At 36.4% G+C, this 27,687-nt stretch overlaps 1 protein-coding gene and 2 long non-coding RNA genes across 3 annotated transcripts in view; 2 read left to right on the plus strand and 1 right to left on the minus strand.

Moving 5' to 3' along the window:
* Nucleotides 1-1,205: 1,205 nt before the first annotated feature.
* LOC105328745 (angiopoietin-2) lies at nt 1,206-23,826 on the minus strand. The gene is made up of 5 exons (XM_034477242.2): nt 23,078-23,826; nt 15,249-15,397; nt 14,766-14,862; nt 2,331-2,501; nt 1,206-1,590 (listed from the first exon to the last, which is right to left on the minus strand). The coding sequence occupies exons 1-5, from the start codon at nt 23,757-23,759 to the stop codon at nt 1,340-1,342; spliced, it is 1,350 nt and encodes a 449-aa protein (XP_034333133.2). The 5' UTR covers nt 23,760-23,826; the 3' UTR covers nt 1,206-1,339.
* Nucleotides 16,299-27,687, plus strand: part of LOC136271288 (uncharacterized) — a 77,843-nt gene continuing 66,454 nt past the window's right edge. Inside the window, exon 1 of the long non-coding RNA XR_010709208.1 lies at nt 16,299-16,609. This is a non-coding gene — a long non-coding RNA (uncharacterized lncRNA). The remainder of the gene's footprint in view (nt 16,610-27,687) is intronic.
* LOC136271509 (uncharacterized) lies at nt 20,171-21,236 on the plus strand. The gene is made up of 3 exons (XR_010709391.1): nt 20,171-20,421; nt 20,594-20,719; nt 21,139-21,236. It is a non-coding gene; the product is annotated as an uncharacterized lncRNA (long non-coding RNA).

Here is a 27,687-nt window from a genome sequence, read left to right on the forward strand (position 1 = left end):
TAGTACCGATATGTATGTGATGTGTTTACATAATATTCATTTTGGTTCAAGTGCCCACAATTTAGAAATATGACATTGTAAAGACAACCTTTTCCCGCCATTTTTGCATATTTAGCGTAAACCAGCTTGTTTTCAAGCAGTTTTTCCTTCCGAAAACATAGAGCGCATTCTTGAACAAATAAAATATTTTAATCAGAGATGTATCTAGCCAACAATAATAAGAGACAAAAAAAATTTCCTTGTTCAAGCATGCGCTCTATAATTCCCATTCGTAAATAGATAAGAAAAATGTCGATTTTTGGCTAATTTTGATTGAATTATAGAAATGGCGTCACTTCTGACGTCATATACTGCCATTGAGTGCAAAGAAATCAAATAAATAGATGAAAAATATATTTTATATCAACTCTTCTAAAAAATTAGTTAACATTTTATTGTACCCGAAACACTTAAAAAATGGCGAATTATGGGGGCCAAATTTAACTCTTATCATATATAGTTCTTTCATATTCTCTACCTTACTTGGTCCCATCTATTCTATTCACGTTCTTTCATTGACATGATTACAAATCAAACGAAATTAACTGGTAATGAGTTTACAAAATCATCGATAATGCATCATTTAATAAGATATAAAGTATCAAAGCTATTCACAGAAGTTAAGATGTGTCACTTTTTTTAATTCAAATTTTGAAAAAATCAAATTCATGTTCCTTTGAAACTTAACTCAATAATAAAAATGTTTTTTTAAGTTCTGAACCATCATTTAATACCTATTAGGAAAAAATCATGAATCGGATAAATACCAATAAAAACGTTATAAGCTTTTCTTAAATCAAAAATGCGGTTTCAACTTGTGTTTCAAATGAGTTTAAACATTTATTTGTGACTGAACGTTAATGCTCCGTACATCGTGTCTGTGTAACCAATAGCATCTTATAAAGATGTAACTTCCTCCTCCTTTAATAAAGATGCGGCAGTATTGATAGCTTATTAAAGATTCAAATAGAATATTGATTTGAAATCAATTATTAGATAAATAATTTAAGATTTATCTGAATTAAATGGGGGTTAAAATTTATATATAAAAGTAATAAATTTATCTGGTAACATTATGACATACATATCGTGTACCATTGTCCAAAATATGATAATCAACTAATTTGATGACAACAATCATATAAAAAACAACTGAATAACTGCAATTGAGGGTATTTTCATCATTTATATATATGCATAAACATGTGAAAAAAGAATTTTAAGTTGTTCACATAACATAAATTTAACTTTTTAAAAAGTTACAAAAATACTAGTTCTTGTATGCTGATACTCATATTTTTTAATGTGATTTGATCAACATGGATGTTCCTTTCACTTGCCTTCCGCTGGTATATTGCGAGTACCAAGGATTACGCCATTTATCCGATTGCCAAGGACCAGTGAGATAGGCACTATGACACCTATTAAACCACCAGCCTCCTAAGAAATCTACTGCACAGTTACTGGAAAAATTGTCATTGTCGACATCGAATGTACTAAATTGCATTCCTGTAGCCCTGTAAATAGCTTCATTCTCTACCAGACTATCTCCTAAAAAAAAGACAAAACAATTTTTAACCATCATTTTTTATGTTGATAATATGTCCTTATTTGTCATCTTGTTGTTAGACAAATGTTGTTTTTCTTATGATAAAAAAATAGCACTTTATTTTATTTTTTGTTGTTGCTTTTTTATATAAAAAGTTATTGCAGTTCAGTCTCAGTGCTCTTCCAAATAAATAAAACAGTAACCGTTTAAAACATTTTTGATGTTTTCTTATCAAATAATTATCATGTTTTCTTAATACACAGCAGATTCTTTTGAAAAAATATAAGTGTCGATCTTAATTACGTGCAACATCAATTCTACGTAAAAATCATAATTTTATACTGCTTTGCATATTCACTGATTTGTTTTTATCGTACACATGGATTCACGTACTTAGGTGTAATTATAAGACGCTATGCATTTGTTGTCATGGGTAACTTTTGACATGTCATTTGAAAATTAATTTCTTTCAATTGCAGCTTGGATATTTAACTATAGCAATAATTTTAAATATTCATCTGTGATAAGCACGACAAATACAGAGAAAAACAAAAGTAAGATTTGTTTTTTACAATATTCTAAATGATAATAGATACTAACAGTCACTTTAAGCAAATGATATATATATACATGATTTTTAGACAAGTTGATGGGTATTTTATTTAAAAAGTATTAGTGCAACAATTCGTAATTATCTGCAACAGTGATATTCAAAGTAAATATATATTGCTATTCGAAGTACTTAAATTTCCATTTCCAGGATTTGCGATTTGAAGTCTATAGTTCTGGTCCTCGCCAAAAACGTAGAACTGATGATACGTTTTGAAAGAAACAAAACTATCGTTCAGTGGCGTAATTGTGACATGCAAAGACAAATTTCGTCCATTTGCTAACTGATGTATGGCATCGTTTCCTGAAATTATAAAATATATAACCGAATAAACGAACAAGCTACTGATTAACTGTGCAGATAAAATATGAACTGTAAATAATTTTAATATAGATGCATTACATATAGTAACAGCCCATTGGATGAGAAAATAACATGAGGTTCTTGTTCTGTTCCATATTGTTATCACCAGCAACAATGTCCGCCTCTAGCCATATTTTTCTTTACAATTTTCTTTTTATTATCTAACACCGGAAATAATTTTTATAAATTTTATGTATATTTTTTGACATCCTGTCATTGATAGCTATTTACATGGTTCTTTCATTACATATATACATCACAACGTGTTACGGGGTTCAGCCTTCTATACTATTAGGCATGCGTAAACAAAACACATGCAGGGCTCGCAAAGATTCCCCTGGACATGTTTGCTGATAAAAATATGTCTTTTCTTCTTCTACCAGGTAATAATTGTTCAAAGTTTTTAAAATAATCACAGCTATTATTTTGTAAGCATGTATTTTGCGTGTGTATTAAAGGAGTTGCTACAACCTAAATTCATTTTTGCAAATGAGGCCCCTTGAGGGGTTATTTGACACACACAGATATATATATATATAATTCATATTTGCAAATAAGCCCCTTGAGGGTTATTTGACACACACAGATATATATATAATTCATTTTTGCAAATGAGGCCCCTTGAGGGGTTATTTGACACACACAGATATATATATATATATATATATATATATATATATATATATATATATATATATATATATATATATATATATATATATATAAATGTCTGTTCTTTTAAAAATGAACCGAAATTGGTAAACCATTAATACATTATCGATAAAGTGATGATGTGTTCCGTTTAGAGAGTTCCGTTAACCTCGTATACCATGATGACCGTAGTGGGACGAAGCTCTTTTAGTTTTCGGCACGTGTCAATTACTGTCAATCAAAGTCTACGTGGTACAAATAAACGATATAAGATTATTCCGGTTGTAACTCTTAAATTTCCGGAAGCCCATAATAACCTTAACTAAGTATGAGAAAGGGATTTTTATGTATTTCAATTATTGTGGTACCACAGCTCGACTCTTCCTTGTACGACCTATCTAATGCAATTCTCTCCCCTGACCTCCATCTTGTCAGACGTGTGCTGCTACATATCCTGTAATTAGCCTATATCTGGAGGGATTTGTCAGGTAATTTCATCGTCCATTACGACATTGGCGTCGCCGGTAGCTGAGGAATCCACGATAACCTCGTTTTCCAAGTTACCAACTTGCATAAGACTTTATTTCCCATTAAATCAGACAGCCCCTCACGAAACCCGTGTTGCCTGTTTGTTGATTTTTAATTCGGGGCCCATATCGATAAGTATCGATTCTAACCTTTATTAATAGTATTTTTTGTGACATTTATTAACAAAATCGTAAAATTTCATGAAATTAATGCAGAAAGTTTGATATTTAGACTGCTTTATTTTCATTCTAAAATTAGTCACGTGACCCAGTTTCCCTCGCTTTTGTAAGTAGGGTGCGCAGTTCGCGCCATTATAATTTACGCATTTCGAAACTGAAACAACTTCTATTATAGAATATCATACTGAAATTTAAAAGATATTTTGTGGCTTCAATCCAATTTTTTTATTTCTATTCATCTGACAAACCATAGCCCCATACTTTTTGTAGGTATTGGGGCCACTGGCTCTGCTTCTATCACTCATTTTTTTTACTATAAACATACATATTTCTCTAATTCAAAAATCTTATTTACCAATTATGGCTGCAAATACAATCAACCTCTGGGATGCCTCTGAGGCTGACCTGAAATCCTTGGATGGCATAGGACAAGCTAAAGCCAAGAGAATACTCCAGCTTAGAGAAAGAAAAGAAGAATTTAATTTTGATGATGTGGCCAACGTCACACAGACTGAGCTGGCTAAATGGATAGCGTGGTGCAAAGCTGGTGTTGTTTGTATTAAGAAACCCACGGCGGAGCCTTCAGCGAACCCACCTGCGCAAGCGGTAAGCGATATGTCCACCTATGAGCTTCACTCTACCCTCATTGAAATGAACAAAAGCATCCAGCTTCTGCATGATGAAGTGAAATTCCTGAAGACAGCAGTTGTCCTAAAATCGGAGGTGGATGAATCTGTGTACAAAACGCCTACTGCACTTACCAGTGGACTTGAGGTCGCAGAGGAAAGCCTGGACAATACATTGACCTTTCCTACAAGTAGACACCAAGCAGCAACAGAGCTGTCGGACAAAAGGGCAGATCAGAAGCTGATCATAGACAGACTAACATCAGTTATTCCCCCGTCAGGCTTCATCTCTGATCCATTTAAGGGAGCCAAGCCTAAAACAAGTACACCCATCAATAGGGTGCTCGAAAATTCTGATTTCCATACCATTTCTCCAATACAGCCAAATTCTAAATCCACTCAAATGCCCAATGCAAATCCCAAAAGATTGGTGCACAATGAGAAACCAGCATCTGAAAAACAGTCAGCAACACCTAAATCCGGGTCTCAAACTTCACAGGACAAACCTAGTGCTGTGGGGTCTCAGACTCCCATGGAAACAAGCTGGGGTAGAACGACAAAGAAAAGCAAGCGACGCAGATCGCGGTCTACCAGTTCGTCCTCATCTGTTAATGCTTCATCAAATTGGACCCATACCTCGAGAAGCAGGTCAAGAAGTAAACGTCCGCAGAGACAGAAGATGCCGGTATTCAAAGGTAGTGACAGCCCAAATTGGGAATCTTTCATATACCAGTTTGAGCGAGTTGCAGCGCATAGAGGATGGTCTGCAAACAAGAAAGCTTTTCGCCTGCTGGATTGTTTAGGAGATGTAGCGTTAGAGTACGCCCGGAAAGTAAATAAAAATGGCGACTACAAAGACCTTAAACGGCACCTCATGCAGAGATTCAGCAGGAAGGAAGTGCCAATTCTTGCTCGTCGTCAGTTACCCTACACTTAGCAGCTGGAAAATGAGAACGTTGAAGAGTTTGCACAGCGCGTCTACTTTTTAGCACTAGATGGCTATGAAAGTTGTGAGGGAAATATGATTGAGGAAATTGCAACGGAAACTTTTCTACGTGGCTGCCGAGATAAGGACGCAGCAATGAAGGCCATGGACAAGGAATCGTCAACATTGCAAAAGCAGTTAAATATGTAAAAACCGCCATTGCCAATCACCGTGCTATGTGTGAAATTAGAGTAGCTAGTAGAGCGCCTTCCTATTCTCAACGCCAGGTCTCAATTCCTAGCAGGGAGGGATCCCCGACAAGTGATTCATCTCCTTGTTGGGCTGATCCCAAGCTCTCAAATGAGAAGGACAAAAACAATCGTTCATTGGATGAGCAGATTAGTCATCTTACCTCCCTGGTTGAGAAGTTGACAACTAGCTTCCAACAATCACTTAGCAGGAATCAAGTTCGACCCAGCTCACCAGTACCAAGAGGCCTTCATTTTGAGAAAAATTGAAGTCTCAGTAGATCACCAGCCAGAGGACAGCGCTTCCCTTCCCCTACCCATAGTAAGAGTTCCAACGAAGCTAAAGGCCAACCAACAGGGGATTTAAACAGGAAGGGGTCAGGCTATTAGGCCCACACTTGACCCTTGATAAGAGTGGCCTAACGGATCATGTTATTACTATATGACGGACTTCAAGAAGAAGTATTAAGCTAGATATCACCATGGATGGGGGGAAACCTATAAGCGCTATTATAGATACAGCCGCAATGATAACACTTATCAACGAGAGCTTAATCCCAGATAACCAGCTAGCCACGAACGAGCTCATCAAGTTAAAAGGAATAGGATCCCAGATACTGCATGGCAGGTTGATAAAAGGAGTGGCTTTTGCAGTTGGCAATCTTCATGTCTCCTGGGACTGCTGCGCTGTTCCAATAGATGATGAGATGATACTGGGACTCGACTTTCTGGCAGCGTACCATGGAATTGTCAACATTAAGGAGTGCACAATTTCGCTGGAGAACAACACATTTCCAGTAAAGCTGATATCGGATCTAAAACAGCACCCTAACTCTTATGTCCGGATACAAAGGACAATGTGTGTTCAGCCAAACACCATAGTTAGGATAGCTGTTCAACTAGAAAACCACTTAACAGGTGAATATGTTGTTTCTCCTGTACGCCTTAAATCAGGATTGCTGGGATCTCATACCCTTGGAAGGGGCAATACCACAGCTATGAGCTTTATAAATGACTCTAGTACTGCGGTGAAAATCAAAGAAGGAACTGTGGTTGGAGAAGCTGAGGCCTATGCAGAAATTTGCCAAGAGGAGGAAAGTCCTGTCCTCATCAGGAAGCTCCAGACCTCTGCCCAGGTTGATGATGAACTCCCGGAACATCTCACCGACCTGTACAATAGGTCGACTCCTGAACTCAACGACAGAGAGAAATGTCGTGTTAAGCAATTGCTAGTGGAGTACCATGATATATTCTCTAAGCATGATTTAGACTTGGGCTGTCTAACATCAGTTACTCATAAAATAGACACCAAGGATAACCCACCTGTTAAACATAAAATGAGAAGAACACCACTTGGGTTTCCAGGACCAGGAAAAAGCGCAACTTGACAAAATGCTGGATGCTGGTGTCATTCAACCCTCGAGCTCTGACTGGGCATCAGCACCTGTGCTCGTGAGAAAGAAAGATAGGTCCATGAGATGGTGTATAGACTACCGAGCGCTCAACGAGAAGACAGTAAAGGATTGTTATCCACTACCAATTATTGAGGATTGCTTGGATACGTTACAAGGAACAAAGTATTTTGCAACCCTTGATATGGCCTCAGGCTATTACCAAATAATGATAGACAAGGCTGACAGGCCAAAAACTGTTTTCATTACACGCTATGGCTTGTTTGAGCACACACGAATGGGAATGGGACTATGCAATACCCCAGCCACTTTCCAAAGGGTTATGCAACTTGTACTTAGAGGTTTAACATGTACTAAAGTCCTGGTGTACCTTGATGATGTAGTGGTACTAGGCTCCGACTTCGAGAGCAGTCTTAGAAATCTACGGGAAGCTTTTGATCGTTTTCGACACTTTAACCTGAAGCTAAAGCCAAGAAGTGTGCCTTGTTCCAAAAAGAAGTAGAGTTTCTTGGGGAAATTGTTAGTAGCAGGGGCATATCAATTTCACCAACCAAGACAGAAGCTGTCAAAAACTGGCCAGTGCCAACTAATCCCACTGAGCTATTGTCCTTCCTTGGATTTTTAAACTATCATAGGTATCACATCCAGAACTATGCTGACATTTGTGCACCCCTTAATGACTAAGCTAATGCTAAGGGCATTTGGGCATGGAACACCTGTCACAAGGAGGCATTTGAACAAGCTAAGATTGCCCTATGTTCAGCACCTTGCTTGTCATACCCAGATCCTGATGGACTTTTCGTCTTAGACACTGATGCCTCAGATAGGACCATTGGGGCAGCTTTATCACAAGTCCAGGAAGGCAAGGAGAAAGTTATCTGCTATGCAAGTCACGTGCTCCTCAAACCCCAGCGCAAATATTGCACTACCAGAAAAGAGCTATTGGCTGTAGTAAAATTCTGCAGGCACTTTAGACATTACCTCCTTGGACGCCGTTTTCTTTTGCGCACCGACCACAATAGCCTCATATGGCTCATGCGGTTTAAACACATAGAGGGGCAACTCGCAAGGTGGCTAGAAGAACTGGCACAGTACAACATGGAAATTGTCCATCGGCCTGGCAAAAAGCATACCAATGCGGACGGTATGAGCCGTTTGAGAGATGTTATACCTGAATGTGACTGTTACAATGCGGGGGCACGCGTTGAGGATCTTCCCTGCGAGCGATGCCGCTATTGTCAGAGAGCGCACGTACAGTGGGGGAGGTTCAGTGAGGATGTGGATGATGTGGTTCCTTTAGCCAATAGGTCTTCCCTGTCTGCGGGCCCAGTACTCGAAGTGAGAGCGGCCATGCAGGTAGATAAAAAATTTGAGCCAGGCGGCCTTCGAGCTTGCAACTGGGCAGTCGGAAACTCTCCAGCTGAAGTACGCTCGCTGCAGGAAAAGGATCCAGATTTGTGCCCTATCCTAAAGTGGCTCGAGTGCAATACTGAACCCAAACAAGCAGAGCCCGCTTACAAAGTCCAGGAACTAGAACACTTTGGTTAAGTAGGAAGAACCTGCAGTTTATCGACAGAGTCCTACATTACAAGTGGGATGGCAAGGCCAACAGAAGTCTTTGTCTAGTTGTACCTCAGGGTTTACAACGTACAGTATTGCATGGCTGCCACGATTTGAAGTCATCAGGTCATCTGGGACAACAAAAGACACTAGAGCGTTTAAAGCAGAACTACATGTGGTACAATATGTCTAGGGACTGCATTGACTATGTCACATATTGTCGCACTTGTAATCAGAACAAGAAGCCCAACGTAAGGCCAAAAGCTTCCTTGGGTCAGTTTCATGCCGGTTTTCCCCTGGAACGTGTTCATTTGGATATACTTGGTCCATTTCATACCAGTGAGGATGGTAATAACTATGTGTTGATGATGATCGACCAATTTACTAAGTGGATTGAGATGGCAGCTCTCCCGGATCAATGTGCCCTCTCTGTTGCACAGAAGTTCTTGGTGCACTTTGTCGTCACATTTGGGTGTCCCTTGAAGGTACACACAGATCAAGGAAAAAACTTTGACAGTAATTTGTTTAAAAGCTTATGTGAGGTACTGCAAATAGCCAAGACCCGGCCGGACTACACCCTATCATCCGTCATCAAATGGACAAGTAGAGCGGTATAACACCACGGTCCTCCAAATGATTAGATGCTATATAGATGAGAACAACAAGACTTGGGATAGAGACCTCCCTCTTCTAGCTATGGCTCTTCATTCAACAATACATAGACAGACCGGTTATACCCCAAACCGCTTAATGCTAGGTCGGGAAGTCATTCAACCAGTACATCTGCTTATGGGAAATCTCCCTGACGGCTTACACTCTCAAGAGCCAAGCGACTGGTGCTTGGATCTTGCCAATCGGCTCTCTAAAGCTCATCATCACGCTCGTCAAAATCTGCAAGAGGCACAACTACGTCAGAAAAGAGATTATGACATGAGGCTGGTTGAGCACCACTACAATCCGGGTGACATTGTTTACAAATTGGATTCAACAACAAAAGTATGTCAATCGTCAAAATCAGGCCCCCCTGGACGGGTCCATATCTGGTGATTTCCTGTAACGCTCCACTTTACACTATCCGAGATCAAAAGAAAGAGCAAGTACTGCATCATGACCGCCTTAAACTTTGTAAAGATCGAAATATTCCTATGTGGTTGCGTCGATTACGCCATCGATATTTTCAGAATGAGTTTGAAGCCATTGCTTAGGATGATCTAGACTTAACTCAGCCCGCAATAGAGCAAGACCAGGGAGAGGGCCCCGATGAATGTCAGGACCTTCACAAAACTAAAGTCAATGATGATGAATCCTGTTCGTTATCGGATGCACCAGTCCAGACACGACATGGAAGGAGTGTAAAGGCTCCGTCGAAGTATAAGGACTTTGTCTAGGACTGACCAAAAAAAACCCCCAAAAAACAAAAAAAAAGACAAAATATACTCTTCTCTCCTATTTTTATTCTTGCACACTTTTATTTCCTCTTATCTACTTTTTATCTGAGGAGCCAGTGGTCAATACCTTTATTATAGTATGTGTTTATTTGCATGACAACTATTTGCAGACTGTTGAAGGATGGAAGAGGACATGTACGACATCAGCTTCGTCCCCGACTATGACCCATCATCAGAGAGTCAGTCGGAGGATTGGATAGTCATAGACGAAGCCCTGTCAGAAGACGGAGAAGCGCAGCAGAAGGAGGAGAAAAGGCCCCAAGAGATATCCCAGAAGCCAGAACCGTAACACTGACAGAATCTGCGGTTAGACCAGCAGTGGTTCCTGATGTGAAGGTACCCAATCCCCAGTCAGTGTCTAGGGTTTCATGCTCTGACACACATTCAACACACATCGGGAAGTACCACTGTCCGATCTGTAACATAGGTCTCCACGGACACGTTAAGCGCCACGTGTTGCGTAGCCACTTGCCGTGGTTCTGGATTGGTAGCCTCTTGTGTTGGGAATGCAGACAGCTTGAAGGATCAGTCCTAAGCCTGACCGTTAAACATACAATGGCCCGCAAGGGAGAACAGCGTTCCTTTGATGATGACAGCTTGCATGAATGGTGCCTGCAGCTGTTTAACGGATCCCTACATTTGTTGAGAGAGTGGTTTGGGGCCGAGGACTTGGACGAGCTGCTTCATATGTTGTCCACCTACCATATTGGTGCTACAGGAGAGTTCACAGTTGCAGAATTACAACTAATGAGGTTCTACTCTGCCCATTATAGCACGACCAGGCCTGAACAGTTCAGCGTCTCCCCAATGAACCATATTGCATGATTGCTCCACTGGCAAATTATTTCCACCGTGTTGAGAGCCCAGACAGTAGAACACCAAGTGGCTTTCCAGAGCCATCAATGCCGCCTTCTGACCAGTGGAATGACAATAGGCAAACCATTGCGATATGAGGAACCCGCCATGCTGGTAGATAGCCATTTTCACCTAGACAAAGTGCTTGGGCGTTCAGGCTACGCCAACTGGGACGATCTTCAGAGAGACCTACAAGGCAGAAGGCACCTGGAGCTGGCGGTGGCCAATTACGTGATTGGGGCAGATGGGATAGACAAATAGGATCCTCACGTAGCATAAAGGTTTCCTTTGGGCTTCATCCTCACGTGGTGTGTGATGCACCGTCCGCAATATTGGACAAGCTTGGCGTGCTTGCTGGCTTACCACAATGCTGTGCAATTGGAGAGGTGGGGGTAGATCTGACTACAAAGTGCCACTGCAGTCCCTGTGGTGATCCTCATGAATGTCGGCACACTCCACTGAGGAAACATGTAATTAACTGTCTGAGGCCCTCCAGATTGCAAGGAGTTTGGGCAAGCCAGTGATCTTGCATTGTCGAGATGACGGTTCCGGAGAGGCAGCCGCACAGACGCTCTCTACCATCCAGATGATGGACATGTCAGATCATATTTTCCACCGCCACTGTTTCACTGGAGAGGCCCAAGAGTTGCGTCAGTGGCAGAAGGAGCTGCCAAATGCCAAATTTGGAGTAACAATGAAGTCAATCAAAGACCCAAGGACGGTAGCGCTAATACCATCAGAGCGGCTTCTCCTGGAGACTGATGCTCCATATTTGCCCCCTGCTCCTGGATGTCGCCTCAACCATCCATGGAATGTGTTGTCTCTAGCCAAACAAGTTGCCTTCATCAGGAACACTCCACCCTCACATCTTCTGAAGGTGGCTAACGCTAATGCCATGGACATCTACGGATGCCCCTAAACCCGTCATCCTGTAGAGGGTCTATAATACTGATAAACTCTGTATATACCTTTTTTAGTTGCGTTTTCATATGTGCTTAGGGAAAGTATATATAACAGCAATGTTTTTGATGTGTGATCTGGGCCAGGTATATAGCCTTTATTATTTTTTGGGTTTTTTTTTCTATTCGTCCCTTACACCACATACAGCTCCAGTACTATTGAAATTGATTTTTTTTTTACTGTGTAGGGATTCTATCTCTCACAGAACTTCATTCATATCACACCGAGTACTGCAGAAGTTAAGCATTCAAATGTCACCTATCTAAAGCATTACTGGACATAATTTTTGGGAGGGGTGGATTTTTCTAATTTATAATTATTGGATTCGCCAATGGATATCATCGGCTCTTCAAGAAGGGGAGGAGTGTGGTACCACAGCCCGACTCTTCCTTGTACGACCTATCTAATGCAATTCTCTCCCCTGACCTCCATCTTGCCAGACGTGTGCTGCTAAATATCCTGTAATTAGCCTATATCTGGAGGGATTTGTCAGGTAATTTCATCGTCCATTACGACACTATCACAATCAACGTTATTTCTTATTTCCTAACGATACATTTGGTAAATCTGAAGTTATTCACACATGTGTTTTCAGCTGTACTGTCTCTCTTAAAGTATGTCATACAATAGAAAGGCGGTGCAGAATTTAATTATTTTAGGAGGATTCAAACATGTCTGACGCAAGCCGTTGTGACGAAATGGTTTACAAAAAGGTCCTATTTTATTAGTTTTTGAAATTAAAATGCTTTTTTACTCATCCAAAAAATATGAGGCCAAATATATTTTTTTCTACCTTAGATAATGTAATGAAGTTTCTAGCATGTTTAACCACAACATACCTACTGGAAAATTTGTTGAAAATAACTCCAGTTTTCACAATTTTCCCATATTGTTTGTATCTATACCCAAGATAATTCTTTTTCTTTTTGCTCTATAAAAACTATTGAAAAAGTCGCCAAATGGTAAAATTAAAAGATGTCGACCTCTTGGTTTGCTAAAGGGTGTGTTGGTTGATTTCATTTTAATGTCTCATCTCAGTAAATTTGAGACAAGTAGGGGTATACATTGAATAAATGAAATCATCATTAAAATTAGATATTTAAAGGTATATGTGGCGTATTTTTTCATGCTTAGAAATATTTGATTGCTTTATTTCTTTAAATATGTTATATAAAGATATATCTTCACAATAAATTACGCAGTTTATATCAATCGGGTTAAAAAGATATAAAAATTAATAAATAATTTTTATAATTATTTTCGAGTCCACGATAAATAGAGCATTTGAATAAACCCCGCCTTAAATCGGCCACGTGATACCACGCTCAGTCTATCACAACAACAATGGTGACGACGAGAAAGATAGGTATACCCGAAATACATGTACCTTTAAGTTTGACAGATATGGCCAAAAAAAGAGACAGACTAACAAGGGTAGGAACAATGGGAAGATTGTCATCAGAGACCATGTAGATTGATGGAATAGGAATTAAAGCCGATTTAAGCTAAGTTTTTATCATGAAGTTTTAGGGATTTGCTAGTCAGGTTCGTACGTGCTCCATGTGTTCCATGTCTTTACTTTATAAGTTATGAACCACAAGTGGATTTTCGTTAAGAGAAATTTTTGAATAAAGAATAAATAAACAGTCTCAGTAGATGCATCCCTTTGGGAGAGGGGGTATTCACTCATTTTACCATGTCGTTGATGCTTTAATAGTGTCTCATCTTTATTACACATAATAAGCAATTTATATCGTTCTACACTAATGAATAACGGAATAATAATGCTTTGGGTATCATCTGAAATAAGAATTATCTAATTTAAGACATAAAAAACGTGATTCTAATTTGTAAACAAACTGTTCTTCCATCGTGTTTTCAATACTAGGTTTTCCCGCACTCATGCGCAGTGGCGTTACAAATGGCCGACCACATTAATATTCATAAGACCTGTAGCAAAGTTTAGAGAGACAAACAACTAAAGAAAGAACATGTTTAACGGGCATAGAGTTTGTGAAACGTCTAATTATAAGAAGCGTGATGTATACATGTCAATAATGTTACTCTAAATACGCCACATATACCTTTAAACTAACTGTTTTAATGCTCTGTTAAAAGAACAAAAACACCGCCTTCTCGAAATCGCAAGCAAGCTTTCGGCTTTATTCATTGTTGACAATGCCGGAACAGGGCTATCGTAAGTGCCATTTTGACATTTTACCCGAAAAATAACATGAAACTCATTAGTGTCACTTATTATGTTAATTTTGAATTAAAATATAACACGTGAGAACGTTTTATATTTGCACCTACAACTGCATGTCAAAAAAGTCATATGCATTCACACTTTGCTTGATTAAAAGAATTGTTGAAACATTATAGAAGCTTCTTAAAGAACAAAACCCTGTAACCAGTTTTTAACTATCACTGCGTGATTATAAAGTTGGTCGTTTGCATGCGCAAGATAAAAATGTCTATTACACAACAGGCGTGAAGAAAGGATTGACGGGAAATTTGCTGGCCTAGAGTACATCATCGTTCCAAGCCATGGTCTTGGGTAGGTAGGAGAGAAATGTACATTTAGTGTGTGGTTTGCGATGATCGAAACACGGTTGGCATGCAGGATTTATTTTCCGAGGAAAAGGGTTTTTTTCGTGGAGGGGGGGGGGGGGGTTCGTTGAGACCCCAAGTAATATCCTCTTATAATGTCTTTTTTGTCGATGTTAATTCGCATCTCTCTCTCTCTCTCATTTATTTTTTTTTTTGGTTTGGAGGGGGGGGGGGTACTTTTCTCAGTGTATTTATTATTTACCGATCCAGTAGTCACCATAAGGTGTTCCAAATCCAAGTTTGTACTCCGTCCAATTACGATTGAAGTTTTCTTCTCCATTAATTCGTCTTTGTATTGCCTGCAAAAAATTATTTTCTATTTTTACAGTGTATTTAAGTCTCTGTTTATTGTTAACTAAATTGTTCACTAAACTGAGTAAAACATTTAAAAGTTTAATTGCAAAGGAAAACGGGAAAATACTCAAAACCCTTGTACATGGTGTGCAAATGAAATATAAATTATATCACATGTTTTCTATGTTAATTAGTAGAAAAAATTTCGGACAGAAACTATACATTAGTGTCTTCTGCTCAAGGACTATCAGGACCTCCTTTTTTGCCATATGATTTTTTACTTGTAAAGTTTAGACCCACCTCAAAATATTCAATGACTTTTTTCTAATTCTTTTTGTTTTACTTTAAAGCCATGGATTTTTAGATTTCGTTTTTAAGTGCAAATTCTGACCGTCCATCCGCCTCCTTCTGTCTCCATATCACAGTAGACCTGGACAGGACGGTAATTAGGGTCAGACCTCTCCAACGGGTAAATAGTGTACACACCGGATTTTCTTTTGCCGTTCATGTATAGTTCCTTGCAGTCTAATGGCCATGTCTCTGTTTTGAAAAGAACAGCTGCGTAATCTGTGATCATGAATCTAATATGCTCAAGAAAAAACCTTAATATAATCTTTAGAAGAATATTCTTACATTTCAATTGACTTCAAAGAATGTAAAATGTACGTGACTTTTGGGTTTTTTAACCGGGTTTTCCAACGGAAAAATCCGGTTATTAAAATGGTGAAAATGGCGGGCGGGCGGGCGGGCGGGCGGCTGCCAAAAGGGTACCCTCATTGTACGGATAACTCCTCCTACAGTTTTCAAGATAGGAAGTTGTTCTTTTGCAGATCAATTGTACATATATTAGAGGTGTGCATATTGCAAGGATTTTGATTTCCGATAGTTTATCGAAAAAATACCAGCTTTTGAACTTAGTCATTTTTTGGCAAAATTTTGCATATAGGGTACCCTCATTGTACGGATAACTCCTCCTACAGATTTCAAGATAGGAAGTTGTTCTTTTGCAGATCAATTGTACATATATCAGAGGTGTGCATATTGCAAAGATTTTGATTTCCGATAATTTATCGACAAAATACCAGCTTTTGAACTTAGTCATTTTTTGGCAAAATTTTGCATATAGGGTACCCTCATTGTACAGATAACTCCTCCTACAGATTTCAAGATAGGAAGTTGTTCTTTTGCAGATCAATTGTACATATATCAGAGGTGTGCATATTGCAAGGATTTTGATTTCCGATAATTTATCGACAAAATACCAGCTTTTGAACTTAGTCATTTTTTGGCAAAATTTTGCATATAGGGTACCCTCATTGTACGGATAACTCCTCCTACAGTTCTCAAGATAGGAAGTTGTTCTTTTGCAGATCAATTGTACATATATCAGAGGTGTGCATATTGCAAGGATTTTGATTTCCGATAATTTATCGACAAAATACCAGCTTTTGAACTTAGTCATTTTTTGGCAAAATTTTGCATATAGGGTACCCTCATTGTACGGATAACTCCTCCTACAGTTCTCAAGATAGGAAGTTGTTCTTTTGCAGATCAATTGTACATATATCAGAGGTGTGCATATTGCTAGGATTTTGATTTCTGATAATTTATGAAAAAAATACCAGCTTTTGAACTTAGTCATTTTTTGGCAAAATATTGCATATAGGGTACCCTCATTGTACGGATAACTCCTCCTACAGTTCTCAAGATAGGAAGTTGTTCTTTTGCAGATCAATTGTACATATATCAGAGGTGTGCATATTGCTAGGATTTTGATTTCTGATAATTTATGAAAAAAATACTAGCTTTTGAACTTAGTCATTTTTTGGCAAAATGTTGCATATAGGGTACTCCATTTCACTGGATACGTGTTGATAGGATTATGGATACAGTTCACGTAAAAGAAAACCCGGTTTGCTGTCACATTGACAGCTTTTCTCTTGTTTCTATTTGATTTAAAGTATTCTAACGAATACTTTGGTTCCTTTGATATAGCGTGTTTAAATATAGAAATTAGAATAGACCTTTAGTTACTAAAATAAGTTTTCTTAGAGAGGTTTAACAGGCCAACGTGTACGTGTACACGTACGTGTAGGTTACAAGTTAGAACTACGCGTACCAGTTCACATTACTTTTCATGTTTAGCAGTTGTAACGTGTACCTGTTCGTTAAAATGTTTTTTTTTTATGTAATATTGATATCCTCTCCTACTAAGCGAAGAATTTTGGTAATAAGCGAAAATTAGGAATTCTGCAAGTGTTAATTTTAATATGCATCATTGTTTATATATGCATAATTATATTTATTTATCGCTAATTAATAAGATAACGGAGTTATTGCATGTTTTGGAGGAAGGGATGCGTGAAATAAAACCGGCGCCAATAACATATTAAACTTTAATGAAAATTTATGTTTGCAGATATCAGTATTCGAATTAAATATTCTGGCTTAAGAAAAGTTAACATATTTATTAAAATAAATAGCCAACAAGGAAACAGAGACTACAAGTTCGACCTTACGGGTACTTTGCAATTTACACGTTTGTGCATTCGGGTACATACATGTAGAAATTCGTTATTTCACAAACTGATGACGCAATGCACTTATTATTTTGTCTACACGTACACGTACGCGTTGGTTTGCTAATCCTCTCTATTAAACTCGGATAGACCTCTACTTTCTAATTATATACGGGAAACATAATTATGCATATATGTTGAAAATAATCTTATTTGCTGGCGTGAGTCATACCAAGCAATCAAATTTCCACTTCTGGTAAACAAACCACAAATATGGAAGTTTCAGATGTAAAAGTGAAAATTGCAATCCATGTTTTACAAAATTTTGTTAAAATATTACCAGTCCTTCTTTGGAAAATAATATAATAACTTTAGCCCTTCAACATGTTCAATCTGTAGATACATGTGTATCGATTTAAAAAAAAAAAGCATATTTCAGTAAAGTATTTTAATATCTTAACATAGACTAAAATGATGTAAAATAATCAAAGTACTGAAAGTACTGAAAGACGGGGTCTTGAAAGTTTGAATTTGTAACTGTCCACTTTTTCCTCGAATATGAATCTGTGTTAAAATTCGGATTTTTGCAATTGTCTGATACTTCGTCAAAGTTTTACTGAATCCCGGCCGGGACTGTCCTTCATAATTTAAGAAAATTGACACAACGGTATTTCATTTGAAATAAGACCCCAACGAAATTTAAAAAAAAAAACTACAACTAACCGGGAAAATTAAAACAACTATATCGAGGTAGATAATTTAAATCATAAAATTTATTTAATTTTCAATCGCAACTTCTCAGGCCATTCCGGCAGGCTCGGAAAAACACCTCGAATGTATTACCTAGGCGTCCATGACAACCCCCTTTTTATAAAACTTGATATAAATACAACACATTTTGCGATCTGTTGAGATTTTAGCTAGACGTCATTAAAGTAAATGATTTACCCTAAAATATAACACAGAAGCGACTTATAGTGCTTTCTAGCCGATACTTATTTTAATGGGAAGCGACTCCATTTTGTATAAAATTCTAACATCTGGTAATGTTAATACATTCGAAGTGTTTTTCCGAGCCTGCCGGAAAGGCCCGAGAAGTTGCGATTGTTTTAATGTTGTGATCGAAGGAAAAAACCACAAGTCGGACGGTATCCGTTTATGAAAACACCAATACTCTCAAACTGCTGAATTACAGAACAAAGTTAACATGTGTATACCGATACCAAATACAGGCACCTGACGTAAGAAGTATTAATATTTTCTTTTTACAATAAGATTATTCCAAGTACTATAACAATAACAAGGTTCGTCACGGTCGCCATTTTGATTTTTAGACCGACTTTAGAACGATTTTTCTTGCAGCGATTCATGTAAAATTAATAGGTACAAATAAAACCGTTTGCCACTGACTACTTTTTTGTGTAAAATCGTGCATCATCTACACGAATTACGATACAACCGCTCCTTTTATTAAAAATCATACTCCAAATTCAGTCAAATCGATAAAACTAGAAAATGGAGACCGAAAGTGAATGAATCTCGTCGAATGATAAAGACATAAACTGATAAACATACAGAGATTAGTCAATAAAAGGACTGGTCAGAAAAAAATAAGTAGAATGTCCAGATCAGTCAATTAGTGCTAACGAAGGAGAGAACTTCAAGATGTCATGCCTAAGAAACATATTCACACGGCGGTAATATGTTTTATTGATAATTGATAAAGCAATTATGTTTATTGTACATGTATGATGGTTGTAAATTGTTAATTTTAGCTATTAATTCAGAATTATTTGATTTTAAAATTTCTAATGTATACAAAGTTGACGCTTTTAACAGAAAAATTAACAAATGTTGTAGGACATTGTCATTTCAGGGAGTTGCGTCCTTTCATTACACTCTCGTCTATTAAGCGCAAATTTTCGTGAGTGGCTTGGAAAAAATGAACTTAATTTCGAAAGCGATTTAATTTGATTTTTTATTCGAAGAGCTACAATAAAGGATTTGTAATTCAGGTTTTAAAACTACGATATAAACTATCATAATGAGTTTGCATCTTCTTAAAATTGAGATAAGTACTATTTCTATTTACATGTATTAACACACGGTAAATTAAAAATTTAAAACATAACAACCATGCATTATCTCTGAATCCATATGTCTAACGTTGGTGTGAGATATTTACCGATTGAAGAAAGATCAACTGAGTTTTTGATGATAGACATTAAATATCCATGAAGATTTTTTTGAATCATAAATGTAACTGAATTTGTCCGTTATAAAGTATAGGGAAAAAAGTGTAAACTTATATCTTAAAACATTTAAAAAAATACATATATATTCCAATAAGCCGGACTACATGAACATTAACATTTAACTTGGTTCTTCAAACGATAAGACTGTATGTATTGTTTGATGTATTGGTCACCCAAAATGTATAATATATGTTATACAATGCAATGTTCAAAATTTAAATTCAGTTTAATTAAGTAAAGAGTCAATACGAGAAGGCAAATTCAGACTTTTTTTTATTTGCTATGTACTAAATTCCGCGGTCATACAGCAAGTAGACTGGAAGCCAATGAAACACCTATTTCTTATTTGTTATTTCCTGATTTGCAAAACATTTGTGTTTAACCCTTCCAGATTTAACTTCGGCTCTTGCATGAAGTTCGGTAGTATTCAGGGGATATAATGTTAAAGTGGAAGGCTACATCGTCAAAACATGTCTGACTTCCGTTCGAAACGCCATTGTGTTCCGGATTAATAACATTATGTCGTGGTACAAAATAGCTATACACCGTTTAATTGAACTCTTCTAACCAAGGAGGTGAGATAGGAATGAAATCACCAAAACGCTTAGAAAATATGTCAATTTTTTTCCTGTTTAAAGCTTTTAACTAACATTGATTATCAGCTGTTTTGTACGGAAAACGTGGAATCTAAATAATATACCGTTTCCCTGCTCTGCTGCTATTGGCAACACATTTTTGTCATGTCATCTGCAACAGACGATCATACATATGTGGCGGATTATCGATATAGGTAAGCAGATGTCAAATTTTCATTTAAACTATATATGTATGATGAATATAAAACGAAAGTACCGTAGTACGATCTCTTGAATTGATCCTAACTTCCCAAATTTAAAAACATTTGCAGTAAAAGACTTTCACTGAAACTTTGACATTGAACTAATGTATTTTGATTAAAATAGATACAACTAGGTAGCAGTAGCAGTGGAAGCCCGGATTTGCAAGCCAAATGAGGGAAAGACAGAATTCTGAAAAGGAGCATGTTTTTCATTTCCACACATGCATGTGTATCACTATGGACATCTAATGTATGTATTTATATGCTTATGGTTGTTGTTTATAATTGCTATTGTATATAAAAAAGTAAAAGGCAATTTATCATATAATTAACTACTAATAGTTTGTTCTGAAGAGTTAAATATATATATAAATGCATTCATCAATAATATGATTTTTCAGCTTCAAACATTATCATAAGCACTACTTATCTTATATCTACATATTTAGCATAAACTTGTTCCTTTTTTAATTTTTCTTCGGGATTTTTATTAATTAAAAAATTGATCCCAAGATATTTGAGACCATGTAAAATAAAGAAAGACAACTCTTAAACAGGATCTTTCATACCAAGATTTTTGCAATAATTAAGTATTTCCTTTCATTTTTCAATTTCATTCAATTTCTTTTCTTCATCCCACTCACCAACGAATATTGTTTATATTTTCAGGTTTTTGTGGGATTTTGTCCAGCAGTTTGCCTTAAAAGAATTTTTTTTATATTTTAGTTTCATATTTATGTGGATTCCAATAAAAATCATACAAACTTTATTCATGATTTTTTTGTTTTTCATTTCTAAACTTAATAACATTTCACTTTCATAAGAATTTTAAAACAGGAATGTTTAAAAATTTGATTAATAAGGGGTTATCTGGAACCAGACTGATATTTTAAAAATTCTCTAGAAAATAGTGTATTGTATTTTGAGGTATATTATTGTTGAATACTGTGCCTAGTATTGGTAACAAATGCATGCAACAAAAATCTCCTACACTTATTTGGTGTAGAGATCCACCTTAAAATGAAATTCACAACTTTTAAAAAATGGCATATTGCGTTTGGGAACTTTACTTTCGATTCAACCTTAAACCTCTTCTATTTATTAATGAGCTCGTCCACCAACTGAAACGTCAAAGGAGTTGTGCATTCAGTTACGTAACTCATTTCACAAATCGCTACAACTATTGAATCCGAGCAAGAATAGTTTTATCAATAAAACTATTTGTGTATTTTCTTTATAGAATTTGATTTATACATAGAGGACTTTAAAAGATTTAATGCGTGTTTTTATAATATATATTTACTGAAATGCATGAAAACTTTCTGCACTATTTTCTTACGCGTAGACTCAATTCATGTGTTCTGTGCGTGCCTTTCGGTTTGAGACTTCGGCTGACAGTAAACTAATAAACGGGGTCACGTGACCCCGTCTAAAAATCAGCTGGCATGTTGACGAAGCTATCTTAGGACTATATGGTGCGTTCTCAGTACATCGTAAAGGACATATCGAAAGTTTCTGCAATGTGGAATATTTTGCACGTTTTGCCTTCCTTGTTTATATATATTAATAACTTCTAACATTTTGTAAGCTGTATAAAAGCGGTAATTAGCCATAGTATCAAATTAAATCATAGCCCCGATTGTTTAAATATTCGTTTATCAGATAGCGTGTCACGTGGTTCAGTGACGTCACATGAAACCTTCTTCAAACAGCTAATTGTAAACAAATTGTAGGATTAGCATAACATTCTTTAAATCTTTGACAATTATTCACCATGTTTGTTGTTTTTGTACATGCTGACTCAATTAAAAGAATCCTACTATTCAGTCGTACATGTTTGAGCCAACAGTACGGATACAAAACGATGTTATAGCCGAAGAAGTAACAATGAAGTCGGCAATAACGATCAAGATCAAATTAATCGACGTGTAAACATGGTAAACACAACTTAGTGAGGATTTTAGCGAAAATAAATCGGTTACATGTGTTTATTTTATAAAAATCTACGATAATCTTGTTATTTTTGCGTTCTTTACGACTCAGAATGTCCATTGTTGTAAAATTGCGGTGCGCAAGAAGTTAAACTGGTCACAACTTTCGAAGGCTCTTTACTTCATATTATACTGTATAAAATATGGTTATAAATATATATAAAAGGAAAAAACGTTTTCTTAATTATTGTTTTTTTCTGTAAGATCCCAAATTCGTTTTTATCTATTTGTGTATAAATGTATATCAACAAACTTTGTCTACCTCTCGCGTAAACATTTAAGTTTCGACAACTGCTTGTCTTCTCCCACAAAACATAAAGCTTACAGAAATCTCAGATACCGTACTTATGATTTCTGCAGAGATGAGCTATGCATATGACGTCACACATAATGGCGAGTAGATCGAGAGAGAAAATATGCATACCGCCACATTTGAAAGTTCAATGATAATAAAACACATACTATGAAATATTTGATGACACAAATACTAAATGGCATATTTAAAAATAATAACGGGTACATCCTTTTTTTTCCATTTGTACAGGCAAACATGTTCGCATGTTTCCATAGGTTGATAGTTATTAAGTATCCCTTTTTTTAATTAACATAACACTTACCTATAATCACGTTGGAAATATTTTGTAGCTGAACTAGAATATCATCATTGACAGATGCCTGAAGGTTTCTATCCCTATCAATGAAGCTTGACAAGTTTTTGAAAGCAGACTGTATGTCTGATATGTCTCTTGACACTGCTCCTATTTTGTCGTCACTGCTTTGAAGAATGTTAGCTGTAGTAATGTTCATTTCCTTTTGAAAGTCGAGCAGGGAAAGTGAAACATTATATCTAACGTCACTCTTAAAGACATGAAAATCACTTGTTATATTAGTAAGATCATATTTGCAAGTTCCCATTCCTGAATTTAGAATTTTTTCCAGCTCGTCCTTTAATTGTTGATTCTCGGTGCGTAACGAGGCGATGTTGTCGATCAGTTCTTGGTTTAGAATTTCTTGTTCCTTTTTCACTTCCGCTTGATTTCTCTTCATCTGTTCGAATTCTTTCATCAAATCCCTGACAGTTTTCTCCAGATCCATCCTGAGGGATGTTTCTTGAAGAAGAATTTGGTGCATTAGCATGATCGTTTTTTTAGTTGTAAAAGACGTAGAGGTCAATCCACTAGTCAAATGCATATCTTTGTACGGCGAAATCGTTGAGGAGGAAAAGCCAACTGCTTTGTTCACAGAAAATTGATTCATGATTCCCAGTATGAAAATAGCTAAAACTACAACCTGCGCCATTGTATTAAACTCTCTGACTACACAGAGACAACTGTCACATGACCTCGATATTGGACTAAATAACAAGCGAACCACTTGTACTTTTAACTGATTTTTTTTTGTTTCCGAACTTAAGTGTGTACTGTGCTATTAACGATTTACATCTTCTCTTCGTCGAGGTCATGTTACAAAAGAGCAAATTTTAAGTAGACAATTAAAGCTTCAGGAACTTTAACAAAATTGCGTTTTAAAAACCACAAATGACAAATTAAAGATTACTAAACAAAAAGAAATTCTACTTTATTTATAGTTTAGAATATGGTGTACATGTAGTTAAAGAGGTACAATAGCGCAATTTATGAATAAATATTTTATGGTACTTTAAATTGTTTTATGAAACAAGTTTTACGACATTAGTATTCTTACAGTACCTTATAGCAATTTCAAAATTTATCTGTAAGGTACGTACCCCAACATGTTTTACCAATCAGAATTCATTATTTTTTCATGATCTTAAATCTTTCACTATTAAAAGAGGCAACAAAGTTTCAACAACCTCCACATCCGGTCCTCCTTTGTTCATTTGAGAATTATACATTTACAAAGTGAATTTCATTTAGCGTAACGTTGCACTTAAGATTACTCTTGATATATTTTGTTATTTATTAAATAATAGACCCTCTTTAAGTAAGTCATTTCAAGTAAATCAAATATAGAAGTAATAAAAACTAGAGGTACTGTGAGCAAGCTCACAATTGATACCCCCCGCTAAGAAAAAAATCATAACGCGTGTATTTTTGCTATTATAGAAAATATTGGATGAATCTATTTCACTGTCCATTTTCTATAAATAACAACTGCTTTATTTTTGAAAACTGTTAATTTTTAGCTTCTAATATATCCATTAATACAAGACATGACACAGACAGAATTTAGCTTTTTTGAAACAATGACCTTGAACTTTCTCAATTGACCTTGGGTCAAGGTCATGACACACCCTTTAATCATAAGCAATCTTTGTGTAAAGTAAGAACTTCCAATGTTTCCCCATAAGAAAGATATGGACCGGACACGAATTTTGCATTTTTTCTGCAAGTGACCTTGCCCTTGCCCAAATGACCTTGGGTCAAGGTCATGACACACCCTTAGGTCATAAGCAATCTTTGTGTGAAGTAAGAACTTCCAATATTTCTCCATAAGAAAGATATGGACCGGACACGAATTTTGCACTTTTTCTGCCAGTGACCTTGACCTTGCCCGAATGACCTTGGGTCAAGGTAATGACACACCCTTAGGTCATAAGCAATCTTTGTGTGAAGTAAGAACTTCCAATGTTTCTCCATAAGAAAGATATGGACCGGACACGATTGCACAGACAGACGGACAGACAGACAGACAGACAGACGGACAGACGGACGGACGGACAAGGTGATTCCTATATACCCCCCCAAACTTTGTTTGCGGGGGGTATAATAATGTCTATGTATATTAGCTAAGGCGAATGGTTAACTCCTCCTCCTTTAAATCCATTCATTACTTTCCAATACTATGATACTATAGTAAATAACAACACATTGTGTGGAATTAGCAACGACACGCTGCAGCTATTTTACAGGCACGTAGCATCAGGGGGGGCCAGGGGGGGCCTGCCCCCCCCCCCCCCCCCCCCACTTTTTCTCGGAGTAACATTTTTTTTTAAAATTTACATATAAAAAAATGAATTATAATGAGTTGGCCCCCCACTTTTTTGGAAGTAAGTAAGAAATTGATATGAAGATAAGGAAATGAGGAGTCAAATTGAAGTGTCCCCCCCCCCCCCCCCCCACGGATTAGGAATTTCATGATTTGGAGGGAAAAAAATTTTTGGTAGGGAATAATTTTTATATTTTGGAAGTATAGTTTACTCTCCCCCCCCCCCCCCCCCCCCCCCCCCCCACGGATTAGGATTTTGAAGATTTTTGGAAACTTTAAATTTCCTGTTTTTTATTTATTTATTTTTGCTTGTCAAGATTTTTTGGATGGGTCTGGCCCCCCCACTTTCAAAAACGATGCTACGTGCCTGTTTTATATTTGGCATATTAAATGTACACACACATAATTATGGCATTAAGTTGGATCACATGATTTATTTATATTAATAAAACAATTCTGAAAATTTAAACTTTCCGTTGTACGTGTCGTCCTAAACTGGTATTTAACACCTGAGCAATTCTTTATATAGCCTTGCTAATAAACCGGTTCTTATGAACCAGGTGACACACACAGGTATTCGAATGAAAACCTTATATTTCAGGATAATTAATTTATTATTATACCAAGTAAAAATTGATTTCTATCTAATTCGTCCCTCAAACGAAAGAAATCATATATATTTAGATATACTTCGCTTGTGATGTTCGTGCATCAATCTTGTTTAGCACCAAAACAAGTGCATCGTTAACTTCCATTCCCAAATACACCACAAACGTTAGAAATAGTAAATATCATCGTATTTCATTCTTTTGAATAGTGTATCACTCTGTTAGTTCTTATTAGTAATCCATTACATACATGGTGATCCAAAATATCTGATACTGTTATTCCCATTACAGCTTAAAAGAATAAATTTATATTTAGTGAATATACAATGAGTTTTACACTATGTAGGTTAAGTGCCCTTTGCATACTTTACATAGCAGAGCTGGGAAATTCGATATAAACATCAAAATAGCAAAATTACGTCCTATGGTTTACTTGACGTTTTTCGTTTTGCAGCTACAAAAATATAGTTTTTATGACAAATTGCCATCGCACCCTGTTTTACACTTCTGTTCGGATCCTCTCCACATTTCTTTCATTTAGCAGCTTCAATATTTGAGATTTTTAGGTTTTATTTAATAACTTGATAATTTAATAACATCAAATGAAAGATCCCCACCCCAGATTTACACCAGGGTTATGAGTAATGCAGCAGTGAGTCACCATCTAGGCTATGTTCTACAACAGGAATGATACTTTCTTCAATTTTGTTTCAAACCACACAACCATTCCTGATGTTTTATGGTACATTTTTCATCTTTTGATCTACTATCATTCAAAATTTTGTTATTCTGGATCTCATTAAATACACTTGCTAACATATTCAGCCCTTTCAGATGATTAGTTAGAGAATCTGGACAAAACAGAAATCTTAATTTACCGAGTTGTCCACAGTTTTTCTTTTACAATATAAGCGTATATGGTGAACTATAATCTTCTGCCATCTCATATTATTTACTACCCCACTACCGGTACTCTAAAAAGTTTTAATATGCCTGCAAAAATCAGTTCATCATAAAACGGATTACAGTTTAAGGTGAACGAGTCTTGAATTACAGTAGCTCGATTTTCTAGCCATTTGGTAAAATGGGGCACTAAGAAAAACCCAACAGAATTTTATAACGCCTTTGCTTCTTTTTCAAGTAGAATTTTTTCAGTAAAGTTAAAATGATACAAGTAATAGCTTTCCAAAAAGCTTGCCTGACTAAACAAAATTATTCAATGGAAGCATACATGTATCAATTAGGCTATCTTATCAGAAATAAATTTTAATTTTTGCTGCTGATCATAAATCTATAAATGGAACATGCAAATTTAAGACGAAATGTTAGTCTTTTCTTCTATCTAGAACATGTACATATAAATATATATAAATATATATATATATATATATATATATATATATATATATATATATATATATATCACTTGAAATTCATTTATCTTATTAATTCAATTTTTTAGGAATGCACACTGGTCATTTAAGTACATGTAAGTTTGAGAGCTGGAGAGTAAATAGTCGTTTTTTCAAATTGTATTTGTTATATTAATTGCAAAATCAACTGAAAGGCATTTTTTTAAACTTCCAACCTTATGAAATATGAGAGGGTATACAAACACGTATTGTTTTTGAATGTGTGTGGGTAGCTTC

Source organism: Magallana gigas, chromosome 9, assembly GCF_963853765.1.
Source record: "Magallana gigas chromosome 9, xbMagGiga1.1, whole genome shotgun sequence".
NCBI classification, from domain to species: domain Eukaryota; kingdom Metazoa; phylum Mollusca; class Bivalvia; order Ostreida; family Ostreidae; genus Magallana; species Magallana gigas.

What these genes read in the sequence shown, in the direction of transcription:
- LOC105328745 (XM_034477242.2), bottom strand. Translation starts at nt 23,759, where the DNA reads ATGGCGCAGGTTGTAGTTTTAGCTATTTTCATACTGGGAATCATGAAT. An exon ending in TATTTCCAACGTGATTATAG is followed by an intron (nt 15,398 to 23,077) that starts GTAAGTGTTATG and finishes TTTTCAAAACAG; the next exon opens with AGACATGGCCATTAGACTGC. An exon ending in TTATGGTGACTACTGGATCG is followed by an intron (nt 2,502 to 14,765) that starts GTAAATAATAAA and finishes TTATAATTTCAG; the next exon opens with GAAACGATGCCATACATCAG.